The sequence below is a fragment of the Ptychodera flava genome, chromosome 7 (assembly GCF_041260155.1).
Source record: "Ptychodera flava strain L36383 chromosome 7, AS_Pfla_20210202, whole genome shotgun sequence".
NCBI classification, from domain to species: domain Eukaryota; kingdom Metazoa; phylum Hemichordata; class Enteropneusta; family Ptychoderidae; genus Ptychodera; species Ptychodera flava.
Window position 1 is genome coordinate 10,635,734 of NC_091934.1, and position 18,731 is coordinate 10,654,464.

Consider the following 18,731-nt stretch of genomic DNA (forward strand, 5'->3'; position numbering starts at 1 on the left):
AAATGCTAAGAATTCTATCTTACTACCTTTTCGGATATTACGAGGTACAATAGCAGGATTTTCTCGGACTGGTAGTAACGGACTCACTGTTTTAAAACCGCAGTCAATTTCTTGAACCATATCAATACATGTAGCGAAATCGTTATTTCTCCCTCTCCCTCTCCCTCTTTTAAACTGAAATTTAAAATACCTCATGCCCGGCTGTGCCTCGCTCCCTCGCTTCTGATACACTTTAGATGGATTGTAAAATCCACAGGAATTCGTTCCGATAGGATTCTTGGAGTGAGCGGCCAGGCTTAGAGCATAACTTTTAGCAGTAGATGCATCGAAACTTTCACCTAGGGTACGGAATATTATTAAATCAGTAAACTTTTGAAGACTCAGTTGCCAACTGACACACACCCCATCACATGTAGCTGGATCTCTAGAACCGTACTTAGGTCCGATGTTGAAAACTACTTCTAGCTCACTGTCTACGTATATGAAAGGATCTACATATTCACCAAATACTAATTTGCCTCCATCATCAATTTTGATGTTTTCTCCGGTTTCAAGTATTTTTATTGCATCTGAAATAGAAAGGATTGTCATTGTCTTATAGTATATATCTTAATAAAAAAAAAATTTAAAAAAATTTCTATGATATAGTATCCTAAAATGTCATACATATTCATAAATGGACCAACTGGAAGTGGTAAGAGTTACGATGCAGTAAATTTGGATCCGTATCACGTACCAGAATTTGACACTAGTTTTTCCAGCAACATTGCCGACTTTTATAATGGGCTGTCACCCACGTTTCGATTGCCGATTTTCAGAACCAGTTTATAGAACATACGCTTAGTTTACAATGTCAGGCTGGGAGGAGGAGGGAGGAGGAGAAACCTCCTCCCCCCTCCCTTCAGAACACTACATTATTTGTGACTCTTCCATAATTCAACATCTGACTTTTTCTCGAATCCGGGGCGTTTCCACGGAGTCGGAAGAAAAAAAGATTGTTTCTAGAGCATTTGACCATTTACCCAGTTTCATTATCATATTCAAAGATATGCCTTGGGATTATTGCAGGCGGAATGTGTTGACTCGAGCCAGGTCGTACGAAATAGCCGCCTTAGAAGAACTAGAAGAGATTCACAACAAGTTCAAACAGACTTTCTTAGAAATTTGCCACGACTACAGGCTTCCATGTTTGGTAATTCGGAACGCTCTTACCCCCCTCGTTCTCAAGAATATACTTAATCCAACAATTGATACCGAGACAGTCGGACCAGTAGAATATCCACAAGCTTTTGACTTTGGAATTGCATGGAGCGGCGGCCCTTCGGCACGCGATAGCTGTGGCCAGGGATTTTTAATAGACGGTTTCAAGGAGGAGGAACTTGAAAAAGCGTACTTCCCACCTAATCAAGAACAACTAGAACAACCTCGAGTCTCACTCAAGAACATACACAAACTTCTTAACGCTTGTGAATCTGTGTGTGCTTATAATGCTCCGTTTGACCTACGAGCACTTGACATTATGAAAAGGGGGACTTTGAAGTTACTTGTCTATGGCTCATGTCAGTTGTGTACATTATACTTCAACCAGAACTTATAGATAAAGCTGAAAAAGGGGGACTCGAAAGAACGGACTGTGGTAACATGAGAAGTCGTTTTGAAGATCTTGCAAACTTAATATGTTCAGGAACTGAGGGGGTACCACCTCATCCACATACGGCTGAAAAAGATGCAGTAAGTGAACATTACTTACGACAGTACATGATAAATACTTGGCCAGGTGGGGGTGGAAGTGGGGTGGTAACTGACACTTTCGGCTTTCAAGAAATTAAGACTTTTTCCATGGTACTTATTGAATAACTTTCGTAAATACTTACGTTAGTACTTACGTAGTACTTGACAAGTACCATGGACAGGAACTTACGAAGTACTTACGTAGTACCAGCACAGGAACTTACGAAGTTCTAATAACATTTTCCTCCGGCTCCCAACTATTGAAACTTTCTGGATAACCTTTCCATTTTATCAGATAATATTTCTTTCCTCTAATTTTTTTCGTCTTCAAAATTCGTTCTACTCTGTACAGCTCGTCGGCACCAGCAGCGCTCTGAAGTTCATCAGAATAGAAGTGCCGAGTATTTCCTCTCCATTCAGATCTTTTATTTTGTAAACTGTGGTGTTCCCAAGCCAGCTGCATACACAACTTTTGAAACTACAAAATCTCCTCTGTCCAATTTGGCAAATATCCTTTCTTAAAAGTGGTCTTGTATTTTGTAATTCGGACACGTTCTCCCGGCTTGAATTCAGGGTTGGCTCCCCCGGCTGCCAACTCAGGACCGAATAGTGTATAAAATGCCTGCCAATCGTTCTCCTCTGTTACGTCCCTGGGTTTCATTTGATACTTCCGTGAACGGTGTTATTGTAATTCTCGAGAAGTTCTGGTAAAATAGAAAGCCATTCACGTGTCTGTTTATATGTGAAGTATTTCCACATCATCGTCTTAAGAGTCCGATAAAACGTTCAACGACGCTAGCTTTTTTGTCACTGTAGGTGTGAAACCAGTGAATTCCCACCTCCTCCAACCACCCCTGCATTTTTCGGTTTGTAAATTCCCGCCCCTCATCTGTCTGAAGTTTGTCGGCCTTCTCCCGGATTTCTTAATCACGTCTTGTAGCGCCTCTAACGTATCATCAGCCGTTTTTGACTGTATCGGCCTGGCCCATGCGTATTTGCTGAGCACATCGATTACTGTTAGCATGTATCGAATGTTACGGTTCTCTTTTGCGAACGTGGGAGGGAATTCCACGAGATCCGCTTGCCATTGAGAGTCTATCGATGTTACAAAAACGCGTCGGCCGCCCCGGAAGGCACCCCCACGAGTACGAGGTACCGGTTTATGTAGATTATAAGTTAGCTGAGTTTTTAACCACTCCTGCACCTCTTTCTTGGTCACTTTCAGTCCGCTGGCCCGTGCTGCGTCATACAATTTTTGTACACCTCCAAAACCAGTTTTCGGGTTGTAATATAATTCTCTAAGAGTACCTTCAGCTTCCATAATTGTTATATTATACGAATAATTTTATGTCGTACGGTTGCCGTAAACGAAATACTAGTTTACTGAATGGTCTACTTTTCAATTGCTTGATTAGACCCACGGCTTCCCGTTCTGACACCTCCATTCCATATTCTTTTATAATAGTTTTGTTGTCTATCTTGTTCGGTGTGTAAAATAGTACTAACATCTGTATGTTTTCCCTAAATGGTTTACTAATACTAGTATATTGTTGAGTCAGAACCCAGACAGATAATCCGTCATGTCTTGCGCTGAAACCAAGTTGGACTAAAACGTTACTGCGCTTCTTCATATCTTTGGACGAGGCGCAGTCGTCGAGGATTATTAAAGTGTTCGTGCCAGCCCATTCTTTATGCACGTAGGTTAATGTATCATCCACTGCATCGAGTCCGACTGGAAATATAAACACATTATCATCGGTGAAAATGAATCTTCTATTATACGCTTTATTATTCATGAATGTTGGGCAAATGAATATCACATATTCGAATTTCCTTAAGTACGGACCGGTGAGGAGTCCAACATAAATTCTGTTTTGCCAGAATATGTCGGTCCAGTTATAATCATGTTGAATGGTGGGGTTACGTATATTGACATTTCCTCTGGATCTATATACTGTAAATTAATGAATCTCTTCTAGTTCTTTTAAGTTACTGGTTCGAGTTAGATGAAACCCAGTCACATCGACAGCATCTGAATGAACTATATAGTTAGTGACTTTATTCCAGTACCTACAATAGTAATGAATATTGCTAAAGATAACAAACCAATTTTACCATATTCGTGAATAGGGTCTGCGCCGGTCACGGCTGCTGCTTAGGAATCCGAGTCGTGTCATTGTGAGGTGGTGGTGACTCTCCGGGCTCGTCCTGCCACTTCACGGGATCCGCCTCCCCTTCCATCTCGTGTACAGCACTTTCTCGAACTTCCGTGTTTATATCACCGTTCACCCCGAAGGACATAGATTCTGTTGCGTATTGCAATTCATTATTATAACCCGAGATTGCCGGGCCAGAAAGATGACCATCTCAGACGGTAAGAGAAGTAAATTTGGCGAAACTGCCATATCAAGTTTCACACCAGTATTCATTATTGTGTCTTGATATCGCCTATAACTAATTACTTTGTCTGTATTACGAATTTCATCTTCGAGGAGAACACCGAATTCTTTTCGGACTTGCTGTGCACTGCCAGTATCGCCTACTATGGTACTACGAATATTTGCTTGTGCGCCGAGTATGCAATATACGTAGGCTTCAAGGCTTTCATTGAGGCGAGCGAGACCGGCCTTTGTTAGTCCCGAGTCTCCTGTCAGAGGAATGAAACTATTGTATTGTCCCTCCGATCCATCATTTCGGAAGAAATAGTAGTGCGGTCGTTCTTTGTCGGGCAGTACATGTTTTTTCTTTCCAAAAATGGTATGTGTATAGAAAACACCTCCGTCGGAGGAGAGGAAAAAGTCCCGACCGTTGTATATAGCTTTTGGCTGTCGAACAGGCCCACGATTAGTATAATATTCATAACCATAACCAAGACCTTTATTTTGACCTTTGCGATACGAAAGTCGGACTTCGTTGGGCTTATATTTCCAAATTCTGTACAGAGAAGTTCATATTGGACGAGATTGTACGGATTGTCGCCCGCTTTGAAGGTGGGGGTATCGTCTGGAAGTGCAACGCCCATTTCGTGAAGGATCCGACGTATTGTAAAATATACATGGAAACGGCAGAATGATCGTATTTGTGGTGGATATTCTTATCGACGAGATGGGCGAATGATATACCGCAACCAGTAGTGCTGCACCATACGGCGAAATTTAATTGCTGGTCCCAGTATTTCATCTTTGGTCCGCCCAGCCAGACATTACTTTCTTTTGCTGTTCTATGAGTGATTACATTATCTTTGAACACATCCCGTGGATGAAAAGTAAATTTTTCTGTCGGCGTTACATATATTTCTAAGTCCATTAGAATAGGTTTTATTCCCCCGTCCGGTTTGGAAGGAATATCAGAATGCTGTACTGTTGGTATGCTCGTCTTATTCAATTGAAAAGCAACTGGGAATAAGTCTGTACTCATGATTTGTGTTTCTATATACAGATAGATTTAAATGGAGGAGAATTTTCCATACTTCGGAATGGTACTAACATTCCAGACCATGTTAATATTATATTTCGGATTCAGGTTTAAACGAATTTTTTATTTTTTACTAAGAATAGATAATATACTGCAAACAATGGAGAATTTAATAAAGACATCGGCAAATACAACTGTGGCACTACCAACCGCAGCGTCGGACAATAATCGATCCATAATAGAGACGAAACGTGAAAAATACTCTGTGTCATCGCAAGTGGTCAAAGCAAGTTATTTTTTGGTAAGGAGATTTCAATTGCTGACGTAGAAAAATGGGGAGATGAAACGGTGAATAAAGCATTTAAAGTCTATGAAGCGAAATACAGTTTTCTTATAAGTGATAATATCACTCAAGTTTCATAGATCTAGGAGCCCGTGCAATCAGTCAGGTAGTTCCAATCGATGACCGAGATAACTATGCCACTGATCTTAAAAAGGATTTTATTCTAAACAGTGAAATAAAACAATTATCAGGACGGATAGCCTACACGTGGGGCCCCATACTTGCTCTAATTTCCACCGTTTAATTACGGGTAAACATTTAAATTTTAAAAAATCGGGTTTAATATAGTACCTGAAATAAATGGATTCAACTTCGCCGACTCAGCAAACGGAAACGACGACGGAGCCCACACCGGAAACGGAAACAACGACTCTACCACCGACACAGCGCAACATAGAGAAAGTGACGTTACCGCCGAAGCATCCAGGGAGAGTTGCTGCGGGCAAGAAATTAGCGGAATGGAACAGGCAAAACAAGGAGAAGAAACTAAAAGCAATGGAGGGGGAGGGAGGGATAGCGATGCAGTAGCGACAAACTGTATAAGCCTACCGCCTACAATGAAAGAACAGTGTGATAATAATTCACGCTGGTATAATAAATGTTATCTTGTTTTAGGAATTGTGGGAGTTTCATTGACTGCATTAGGGCTATATTGGGGGCGTGCTCGGCATACCCCCTGTCCCGTTAATCGATCGAGTCCAGATCGGAAAGGGCTGCTCCCAAAATAAGAAAGCGGAAAAAACAGAGCCAGTAGCGGCTCCCTCCAGAACAGTTCCGACGGGAGGGGAGGGAGAGGTTTCCAGCTCCTCTACATTGTATGAGATGGATTAACTCCCCATATTTTTATTTTTATTTTTTATTTTATATACTAGTCAGCAATCATGGATATTAAAACAGTTGTAAACACAATGTACGATGGTATTGTAATCGCAGGACTTGCGATGGGATATCTTATGATCTCCAGCAAATTTCTGAAAATAGAGGTTGGCGATCCAAGTCGTCCAAATTTGACTCGATTGGCAAAATTAGGCGGTGCGACTGCTGCCGCGGTAGCAACCAAAGATCTCCTTGAACAGAAAAATATTATTCCTGCAGAACCTTATACTTCGTAATGGGCACCTTCGGAATAATAATAATATTCATCGAACATTTATACTTAGTAATATATACAGCGCACAACAATGATCATTTGGATTGAAAGCCAAACAGGTGAACCAGTCACTGTTAATTTTTACCCTTGCATTGACACGACACACAGTTTACGAAGATAAGACTGCTAGAGTGCGGACTATATAATTCATGGCATAACATAACATCGACGAATAATGTAATAAAATATCAAGAAGGTGACCACCGAAGAAGACTAAATCAATACGTCCAGTAACTACAATATCGATACGTTAAACAAAGCAATCGGGTTGAAGCAAAAATTAATTTTGAAAACATCTGCCGACAAACCATGTTTATCTAACTTTGGCTAAAGATATTAAAGTCTATTTCAATGCCACAGTAGCTTCGCCAACGTCGTCGGCTTTTCAGATAAACCTGAGAACAACCCAGTTATAAAAGTACTATGAGTCCGAAGAAAGTGGATTTCTTAACAGTCACTAAATATATAGTTCATTCAGATGTAGTCGATGTTACTGGAAATTATGTTTCATTTGGTTCGGGTGCCTCCGGAGGATACATACAGGGGAAAGTATCGAACTGTTTACAAATACTTCCCATCCGGGATACGAGAGAAATAAGTGAAAAGGTTACTTACGATTTTAAAAACGGAGCAATTTCTATGCCATTGAGAAAAGGGGGAGATTACATGAATTCAATGCGTATCTGGATAACAGATCAGGATGGGAACATGATCGATTTCAATAACTGGCCAATTAGCTTTTGTATTGAATTATTGTAGTCGTTCCGCCTACCGGTGTAACTCTATCGGAAGATAAACCATCCCACGACCAATCCTCCAGCAATATAGATCATCTCATATTTCTTTTGCTCAGGACTGGGTTGATAATAATCTGAGAATTGCGCTAACGCTTGCGCTGGACTTGACGTAGAGTTGCTTTGCACCGCTTCTGCTTCTTCCAGGATTTCTGCATCTGTATCTCTTAATTCTACCGCGGCATGCGCGTCCTTTGCTTGATTTTCTCTTTCCCAGTCAGCCTGTAGTAATCTTTTTTCTGACCAGACGTTGCGATCATGTTCAAATTTTTCTAATGCTTTATCATGTCGGACTTTCTCTTCAATAAGAGCATCACCATTCCCAGAAAGCTTTTGTCCGATAATATTTCCTCCTGTGAATGCTGTTGCATTTAGTACAGCACCGAGAACTGTCATTCCTATAGCTGAAGCCATGATTCTTAGTTGTATATTACAAGGTATTATTTTAATTTTCACTGTATATAGGTCCCTACGGAGTATGTCTGATCCAAGTGGCTTCGGTCTAGGTACAATTCGTATGCAAAATCTTGAGCTTGAAGATCTGAGTGATGTTAAAGTTAACAATAATACTAAGATGGCTGCTAATCATAATAAGGATTACGTCCTTCGTTACAAGGACCCGCGAAAAATATTTCGTTTTAGCCAATGCCGCGGTGCAACCCACGAACATGCTGTAGAATTTTCCGAACTTAAAGACATTGATGAAACTGTAATTGACGCCACAAAGGCTTCGAATGATTCTACTCCTTTTGCTCTGACATGGGATTCGGCTAGTCAGAAATTCATGCCTTATAATGTGCCGCGTAACATCTTAGATATATTGGATAGTGAAATTGCAGGAGGTGTTGCTGAACCACCAGGAACTCCGAATGTGATTTATTTTGATAGCAATGTAAACAAATATAAATTGTTAGATTTTCGTAGTTGGCTTACTCCTACGAATCCATACATTGCACTTCTTGGTATACCAATTCATCTTAAAATTAGTCCTCTTAATACAATAATGAAGGCAGATAATACACTAAGAAGGTGGATAAACGAGGGGAGAATTATTGCTCGTATACAGCTAGCGGAGTTCCAGTTAGATTATTTTGGGACACAACTTTAAAGAAACTGGGTCTTAAAAGTGTCGGTGATGAGGCAGCTGTTCTCACTTTACAGACAGTAAATCAACAGATGACTGATAATATGAAAATACTTCAACATGGTACAGTTCTCATTAGATGTGTAAAGTTAGCTACTGGAGATGAATTTGACGATTTGGTTGGATATTATGCTATGAAACAGATAACAGAACAACTTGTGATATTATCATAAGTATTGATAAAGATCGGGGAGGGAAATGAGTATTGAATGTTTTGTTGGTGGGAATAGAATAGAGAACGACTTAGGAACTACATTTGTACGTAGAGATAAAAGAGTGAACACTTTAGATATCAGTACCATTCATCTGAAACGACTCATTTTGTTTGAAGTAATGGTCTTTCGTCATATTTTAAGTTCAGAGGAAATTACTAAAATTTTATCTATCGGGTGAACAAGTTAACTAGAGTCGTTCAGAAAAAATTCCACAGAAAATTTTCTGAAAACTGTAGAGTTTCAGACCTCTGAAACCACGTGACAAGTTGCTAAGTAACTGAAGTCCGGTATTGCGAAACGTTCCGTAGCGGTATTGCGAAAGTCCTGGAAAGACTCTTCTGAAAAGAGGGTTGCGCAACATCCCTATGGTTCCGGTAGGGACTAAAATCTCGTTCCGATAGGCGTAGGAAAACACATATAAAACAAGTATATACTTACCTCCAGAAGACGAGAATCAGCACTGGAATCCTTAAGGAGCTGTACAGAGCTGCAGCACAGTCGGAATCTATCTAACAAATGATCCGATAATGTTGTTCCGACAGATGTACTGATAGTGAGTCATAGCTAGTGTATTGCGCAAGTTCCATTTGGAATGTGAATGACTCAGCAGGGAATTTCCCCGCTTAGTACAGGTCAATGCACTGCTGCGCGTGCGTGAGTTCGTATATAGGTCAGGGTTATACTTTAGTTACATGGATGGTTAAATTTTCCTTCGCTTCATGTAGATAAATGAATAAAATGGGGTGTAAAATTCTTACTTCATCCCAGTTGTCCACTCTTTCTTTACTACTGATGTGGAAACTTCCTTATAGGATCAAAATAAACAATACATATTACTCTATTTCAATAAATCCTTCCTAAAAAGTATCACAGAATAAATGAACAATTAACTGTGTTATACTCAAACAATTTTACAAATGTTTTTATTGAAAATGTTGAACTACTTTCAAGGAAAAAATGAACAAAGCATGTAAATCTCTGTGAAACACTTTTCTAAAGTCCATTCATGTCTACATGTTAGATATTAACTTTAAACTCGCTTTCCAATTAAAACAGTGGTGTCTAAGAATAAAATTTTGACTAAAATGATAAAAATTGCCAAAAATGTATGATACTGATAATTTTACTTTATTTTTAAATTTCATAATAAGAACGAATACCAAAAATAAAACCAGATTTTACAGAAAGAGTATGAGCAGATTCTGAGATTTTTTTTTATTTTGACCAAAATGACTAATTTTGCCAAGACAGCGATTTGCAGCAGTTCACAGACCATTCAGCACCTTCTGGAATTTTTACAAGTCACGTGCTTTACATCAGACAGTAACGTTGGAAAGGTTGCATCAGTTGGATGTATGTTCAGTGATGTGCATGTGTGAAGACATGGATATTTCCACATAATTAAATGTCAAAAACGGCTCGATTTTACAAAATTATGATTGAATGATTTTGTATTTTTGAAAGAAATTGCTTTGACTCTATTAGTCAAAAACAAAATTGCTTAGAAGCAACATCGTGGGAAAAAATTGCTGCCAGGGTTGGTGAAAAAATGTCGCCAGACCCCATCCCCACCCCCGAAATTTAATTGGCCACCCCTAAGGTCATGAAGGTCTCTGAAAGTCCGATCACAGACATACAAAGAGTTTGTAAAGTCGCTATTATATTTGTTTTACCGTTCTGTCTTTTGTAAAATCTTTATGCGACTCGATTGTATATTGTTCCTCTTCAGGGAAATTATGGAGAAAGGTTTCATGGTTTAATATAAATAGCCATATAGTTCTAAACGGCATCTAAATAATTAATCAAAGGGTATAACGCAAAACTATACATAACACGCCTTTCTTAATTTCGGTGATATTGTAACATAGTTTGCGGAAGTCAAGATTTCGTTGTCTGTATTTTTGTACCTTTACGAGTATTCTCAAGTATTTGTTTTGGAAACCCACGCATTTTGTTTTGGACACCCACGCATTTTGTTTTGCGGTTTGTTTTGGAAACCTATACGTATCCTTGACAGGACTTGGCAAGCTTTATGAAAACCCTGCCACATATTCTATTTATAACAACAGCAGTAAATGACGTCAGTTTCCAATAAGGCGGTACTCACCTATCTAGTAAAGGGTGAAACTTACTAAGCCTAACTGTTTGAACAATTTGATAGAAGGGATATTCTTATAGCCATGGTCGTTAAAGGTTGCCGATATAATCTGCTTGCCGTTCCCTTTGCCAAGGTTGTTGGCTGGAGGTTGTTCGCTTGACGGTTAAGGAGCGTTCAGTTTTTACGGCCTGGGGGGCCGGCAAAATCTTGTCGCCGATGTTCAAAAAAATATACACCCCCTGCATTTTTTGTGAAAAAAAGATGAAACCCCCCCCCTTTGTCAGACGAAAAAAATTGATGAACCCCCCCCCCCGAAAAATAACCAAAACCCATATGTCAAATTTACCCGCATGGTTTGGATTTGAACTCCGGTACGCGGCACACTTTATTATTGTAGCAGAGATGCCAGTGCACAAACTTCTCAGCCACATCCATTGAAACGTCTGTTAATTAGGACTACTGTAAGGCAATTTTTAACTTCATTTCCATAGACAACTCATGTCCATGGACATTGTATAAAGTAAACTTTATTGGAGTGGTTCGCCAAAGGCAGCCCTCCGGTTAAGAGGGTCATGGGCCATTACGTAAAGTCAACTTTATTCTAGTGGGCCACGAAAGGTGGCACGCCGGTAAAGAGGGTCGATCATGGCTATTGCATAAAGTAGACTTTACTGGACAGGGCCGCTGAAGGCACGCGGCCATTACCATTATTCAGTGCGTGATCCCAGGGGTCCCTCAAAAATGTTTCTAATACAAGCCACGGCTTCAATTGGGAATTTTACGGTAAGATTGCCGTGGGGTATTACATAAAGTCAATTTATTGTAGTGGGCCGCTGCAGGCGGGCCGCCAGTAAAGAGGGTCGGATCATGGCCATTGCATGAAGTAAACCTAATAGGAGTGGGCCGCCAAAGGCGTTCTGCCCGTTAAGAGGGTCATGGGTAATACATAATGTATATTTATTGTAGTGGCCGCCGAAGGCGGCCCGCTGGTAAAGAGGGTCGATCATGGCCATGGCATAAAGTGAACTTTATTGTTGGTATTATGTTTTTGAAAATGTGGTGACCCCCCTTTCCTACCAGTGAAAAAGCGATGACCCCCTCCCCCTTTGCGGATTCCACAATTACGATGACCCCCCCCCCCTGGATTTTGCCGCCCCCCCCGGCCGTAAAAACTGAACGCTCCCTAAGTACTGATTTTAAAAATTCAATTTTACCGAATTTTCTTATGAAGTCTTCACTCACTGTAATATGTACCACTCTCTATAAACTAGTCTTGTTTTAAATACCAACTTAAAACTTCGATTTTTTTTATCGTAACATTTTTGTCTCAGTTTGCTTAGAACTTAAACGCAGGCCGTGCATAAAAAACAAAAAAATGAACACGTAGGATAGCAGCACAAGTTGAATAAAGATTGTTGTTGGAACACTATATATGAATATGGTGATTGATGTATTTTACCAGACGAATATCCATCGCCCCTAATCTGATCTTTATCTCATCGCTCGTGATTTTGACAAAACACGTTTTACAAGTTTCTACAGTGTAAGTTCCGTTGTCTGGTTGGTTTCAGTATCGACGACGGTTACTGCTGGTGAATTCTTCTCGCCAACCTCTTGGTTAGTTTGTCTCCTTGTTGGTGCTCGCAGCGTTGTATCCAATTTTCAAATGTGATTTTCGCAACTATGACTGGTTTGACTTTGAGTTCCGTTGTCTTATCAAAATATTAGGGACTGGTCAGTTTCTTCAGCCGGGGGACGCAGTGGATCATTTTTGCTGACGTCAAAAAGCGACTGACCCTCTATTCCAACTTTCCAAAACAGGATGACCCCCGCGACAAAAATAAAAAAAATATTAAAAATTTACAAAAAGTGAAAACAATTTAGTCATTCTGTGTTATAATAAAATTGACATGTCAGTTGTAAGATAGGAATTTCAAAGTGTCAATTTTAAAGTTTGAATACAGTATTTTGAATGAGCTGTGAATATATTTCACACTTTCTATGCATAACCAAATGTCCAGAACTTTTGTACATAATGGTTGTCAAGCATTCATATCAAAGAGAGAGAGAACAGTAGTAAATCAAAAACTAACTTGCAAGCCATCCAATTACTCTCTCCTGAGAAGCCATAAAGATAAAAGAATCCGTAAGCTAAATACATGATGTGCGCAGTGTCTGAGACGACCTTTTATTTTTCTTTAAACAACACCTTTTTACTGAAAACTTGTGACACAAAGAAAAGTAGTTGCATCAATGAGAACGAAAAATAATTGAATTGTCATTTTTATTTTCCTTCTAAAACATGTCATTGTATCAAATGTATTGTGAAATATTAGTGCATGTTGCCTTCATATACTGAATTCTCATAGAGAAAACAGAAAAGAGTCAGGAACTTGTCATGTTTTGATATGAACTGCAGATTTCATAATGATTAGGACACTTTGCAAAACAGACTTTCAATTTGCAAATATCTAGACATCGCAGATATATATGTCTGATATATTAAAGCTACGCGCCCGAAGGGCACCCCGAAAAATGTGTGATGTATTACAGTTGCACACCCGAAGGGCGCGCCAAAAATGCAACTGAATGACGAAATTCGTGGCTGGTACGATATATTTTAGGCAAGTATGACCCCCATGTTGTAATTCAAAAACACACTGACGCCCCCCATTGAAAAACATGGTGACCCCCGTCACAAAATTCAAAACAGGGTGACCCCCATGAATCCAACGGCTTACTCCCCAGGCCGAAGAAACTGACAAGTCCCTTACAGGCCCACTCTTCAAAAATAAGTTCCGTTAGCGTTGCCTTTCATTTCCCCTGGAGCCTTGTCTTGCTTTGCCATGAATCCTTCCTCCGACATTTTGACGGAGTCTGAATCGATGGGTGTTACGGAATTGGCATGTCCGTCACTGATGCATTTATAGACCTCCATGCAAACCAGACCAAGGCCCATGCTAGCGCCAAGAAAACTCTTACACATAAAGAATAGATACACGGCACTGAGTTGCTTCAAAGGAAGGTAGATCTCCTTGAAGAGCAAACAGCGGATGACTAACAGGGGGATGTCATCGAAGAAGGCCGAGATGATGCTCAGACCAAGTCGATACTTGTCTCCCTTCTTTTTTTCTTCTGTCTTTTTCTCGGCGAACACCGCCGGGTAGCAGACGAACGTACACGTGGAGAGAAACTGCAGTGCGCTCACCGAAGCGGCGACGGCTACTGCGTATGCAAGGTACCGATGTAGCAGAACTTCGGCGTTCAGATCGTCGAGAAACGCGAGAAGATCCAACGCGTCCGCCAGCCACATAATGGCGAATTTCAGCATCTCGGAGAAGCAGATACCACCACGTGGCGAGAATAGTCGGATTATGACGATGACAAGAAAGCACGCCTGTACGAACAGGAGATCCTGAAATAGACACGGAATTGGATAAAAGTAAAATAAATTGATAAAAGTACGAATCGCAGGACATACTTGACGACAGAAGCCAGGTTCAGTCAAGAATGAGTACAATCAATGGATTTTATTAATTTTATAACACAATTATCACTATTGTAGGACTAGGCCTATGCGTTAACACATTTTCAATGATCTACGGTATTTACCTCACAATGACAGAAATAAAAATATGTGAAGGATGATTAAGTGCATAAACAGTCCACAAATTTCGCATTCATTAATCAAACTCATCTGAAGGGACGAAGACACTATTTTCCAGTCAAGAAATGCCAACTGATTCTAACGTTGGCAATCCTATAGCGGATGTTCGGTGAAGAATTCATGACGCAATACTTTTATCAGTCGAAAAAGGTTACAGATTAAGTGAAATGTTAAGAGATTGATGAATGCCACGACCACTTAAAATAATCCATCAATCCAACATATGCTCTCCGGTTGATTGGCAAGAGTAATGACATGTCTCAGTCTTAGGCCATTTCTATTTATGAGAGAGAGAGAGAGAGAGAGAGAGAGAGAGAGAGAGAGAGAGAGAGAGAGAGAGAGAGAGAGAGAGAGACAGACAGACAGACAGACAGACAGACAGACGGATGGACGGACGGACGGACAGACAGACAGACGGACGGACGGTCGGACAGAGAGACAGATTTTTTCAGTCATAAAGAGATTTGATTTCATTTACAAAAAGCAGCAAATGATGCAATTTATTTATCTATTATTCTAAGAACTTTTTTCATTTTGATCCTTTTTTACGATCATGTAAAATTCTTTTTCAAACGGTCACCCTCCAACTCTTACCAAGTTATACTCCTGTGGGTTCCATGGCAACTCATCGATATCGAACAGCTCTCCACTATCATCGTACGAAGACTGTTCACTGGACGATACATTGTTGGCTACCGTGTAATGGGCGACTTGGACTCGGCTTATACAAACAAAGGGAACCCAGACCAGTACTTGGAGAACGAAGAACAGCAAAGGATCGAACCATCTGCAAATGATCATAAAGTTTAGATTTGTTTACACGATTAATCAATGCAGTATTTTAACCATAAATGACAACAAAAGTGTATCATTTAACGTAAACAAAAAATTCAGAAAAAAACAACCAAATTATAAAATAGGTAATCGGTAAACATCCGAATATAGAGTACTGAAACTGATCTCTCACTAGTATGTTGTCAATGAGTGACAGTAGCTCTGTTGGCGACATTGGTAAAATTATGTGTAATGAACTGAAATTAAATATGTAAATAAGACAATGAACAAATCTGGTCAAGTATAATCGATGTCCAATGATACAAAGTGGTAAACAAGCTATTAGACACTGTTGAGGAAGATTAGCGACTTAGGTAAAACATTCTATTCGGGAGTGTTTTTTTCACAAGCTACACTGCTCCAGCCTATAACGTTTTCCGTCATGCGCATGCCCAGTGTTTACTAATGCCTACTCATGAAAATCACCTTCACCTTCTCAGATGAGACCTAGGCACACTGACTTAAAATTGTTAAAATTATTGATCAGCTATCTGACCTCCGTCATTATAGGGTAGGAGTAATTACGTGCGCTTGGAGTGTCTGATGTGGTCTCCTCAGGAAAAAGAGAAGGTGTGAAACGGTTTTGTCCTCTAGACCCCCCACCCCAGTCCCATACAGTGTGTCGTTTGCCGTTGAATAAATGATCGATACTTAAATTATACCTCTTGTGAAACGTATTGTGCGAACCAGGATTTAGTCACGGTTTAGGCTCAAAAAAGCTCTTCTGCAGCCGTAGACGTAGGTACCATGGTCACTTGTTGGCTGCAATTCCGTTCTGCGCCCGCGCGGCCCATAGACGTGTGTATATTTGCTATGCGGACAATTAGGACAAACCATGGATGTACAAAATAGACAAACCGTCTGGGGGCCGCACCGTTACGTGATAAATAACACACGCGCTTACTGTGACTATTCATGGAGGTGTGACACTTCCATAGACTCTTACCATAAGTCATAACAGAGCGGCAAAGAGCTAGTGGATGTAGAGCTTCATTATACGTTTCCTGGGTTGTTTTATTTCAGGGGTGGACCACTTGATATCCTAGGGGGTCTAGAAGATTTTCGAAAAAAAAAGATTTTCAGCAAATGTCAAAGAAAAAGTGGGGAAAATAATGTACAATGGATCGGGTGAAAAAAATACTAGCCTACCCCATCAATCTTCCAGACTCCCTACAGGAAATCAAATGGTCCATCCCTAACACAGACTGTCACATACACTCTCATGGAGAATTTCAGTTGTTTATCAGCTTACGAGAACACGCAAAGGTGTAAACGTCGCCATCTCTTCAACCGATTTTAATCGAATTTTACTGACCACAGTCCATTTTGTCATTATGTTTCACTTTTAATTGTACGGGAATATTTTTCTGTAAATCGGTTTTATAAAGATCGGAATCCTATACGGAATTAAACGTATCCCTTGGTACACACTCTGTACGACACACTCAACGTTACGACAAAACGGTCGAAAAGTTTACATTTGACTCGGTTAGTTCGTTTCTGATATCAGAAATTGTATTCCATAGGCCTGAGACACAATGCAATGGGTTTTTTAAATTACCTCTGCCCTAAAACCGAAATAAGATTTATACAAAATTTTCGATTTCAAAAACGGCACATTGTTCTTCCACGATTTGATCAATGCAAGTCACAAAATTGGTAAATTATATTTGCACTTACAGATTTGTTATACAGATTATCAGAAAACATTCGACAGACCCAATTCTCGGAAGTAAAATGACTAAAGTTGTAACTTTAGATAATATATTAATTGATTTTTATTCTAGGAGCAAGAACATTTTCTTCACCTTCTCCATATCAGAATACCAACTGAACAATTTGCCTCGCAAACACGTTCTATTGTGCCTTATAACACGTTACATACTCATTCCGTGTCGTGATTCCGCAGAATACGTCACGTGACGAGAAAATAGATACGTCCAGTCCCCGCTGTATCGACAAAAGTGACGTCAAAGGGTAATTTTTGAAAAACTATTTCCTTTGCGAAATAGGTTTGGCAAAATTTAGAAAAGTGCCCGGTCACGTGACCGTAGTGAAACAATCATTACATGGCTTGTGACTAAAATGTGATGTGCGCCCGAGCGACGAGCCTCTCTCAATCAGATAGATTTTTCATTCCAACAGCGTAGGAACTTGAACAGCTCATCGACGAAAAAGATTCAAGTGCGATCAAGGATGTTGCTAGGTATGCTTAGAATATTTTTGGATTTAAGTGGTATTACATACTACTGTAACCGCTGTGGAAATATCACCAAGTAAACTTATCACAATGGATTGTTGCGGTGCAAAATATCAAAACACATTAAAAACAATAACATAATAAAACATGGGCGTAAGGTGTGCGAGGGAGTGTAGAAAGGTCTGACGACTGAAAATTCAAACGTTTCAATGAGCAGAACATCAGAATAGTCGCTCACATGAAACAAAGAGTAACTGGAAAAGTTGAAAAGATAGCGATGGAGCTTTGAAATTTTTTTTGTGTAATAAGAGAAACTAGTCTATCTAGGCATGACGTCATCACGTGTAAACGTTTCCAAGTTTAGTTTCTCGATTAGCGATGAGCGATTTTGCATTACAAGAGAAATGATTCCATTTCATGTCTTGTCAAAAATACTTACGCGAAAAATCCATAGAAGTTATTAGCGTAGCAGCAGCAGCTTCCGATGCAGCGATTCAATCGTTCCGGTATCAAAAACCCGATGAAAATTACCAGTGAGACAATCACTTCAAGACCGCTTGGAATCAGTGTTAGATAAAAGTAGATGTCGTCTACCAAGTAGTTATGCTCTATATAAATACGCCATGCAGTCACTACAGCCGCCAATAATGCCAGGATGGACAAGAGAAATGAATTCAGAAATTCATATCTTGTTATTTGGCGATGTCCGAGGGACTCGCTGCAGCAACTGCCCATATTAGATCCCTTGTAACAGGCTGGGCTAGCGTCTGAGGTTTGGCAGGTCCTCACACTAAATGAACGTCTCAGACTATGTAGGGGAAGATACAGTAAGATGTACACAAAGAAAGTTCTCAAAGAGGATTGATTAACAAGTTTAGCCCAATGGTGACCCGTTGTTTTCTCAAATAATGATATATAAGTACACGAATGTATTGAGAACAACGCTTACGGAATGTTTTGTTCGCTGTTTTTGTGCGTTCAGTATAAAACATGCGATGCGTATCTATTCTGTTTTGACTTTTGATTTCTCCTCTTTATAGGGAACAATGCCAACATGCAGGAGATTTCACGTCGTCCAAATAAATCGACATAACAAAACCAACGTCGCCAAGTACAACAATTCTTCCACACCGTTCGATAC

At 39.9% G+C, this 18,731-nt stretch overlaps 1 protein-coding gene across 1 annotated transcript; it reads right to left on the reverse strand.

The window, feature by feature from the left end:
* Positions 1–13,107: 13,107 nt before the first annotated feature.
* LOC139136754 (uncharacterized) lies at positions 13,108–18,374 on the reverse strand. Its single transcript, XM_070704571.1, has 3 exons — positions 18,030–18,374; positions 15,151–15,343; positions 13,108–14,304 (listed from the first exon to the last, which is right to left on the reverse strand). The coding sequence occupies exons 1-3, from the start codon at positions 18,323–18,325 to the stop codon at positions 13,675–13,677; spliced, it is 1,119 nt and encodes a 372-aa protein (XP_070560672.1). The 5' UTR covers positions 18,326–18,374; the 3' UTR covers positions 13,108–13,674.
* Positions 18,375–18,731: the final 357 nt, after the last annotated feature.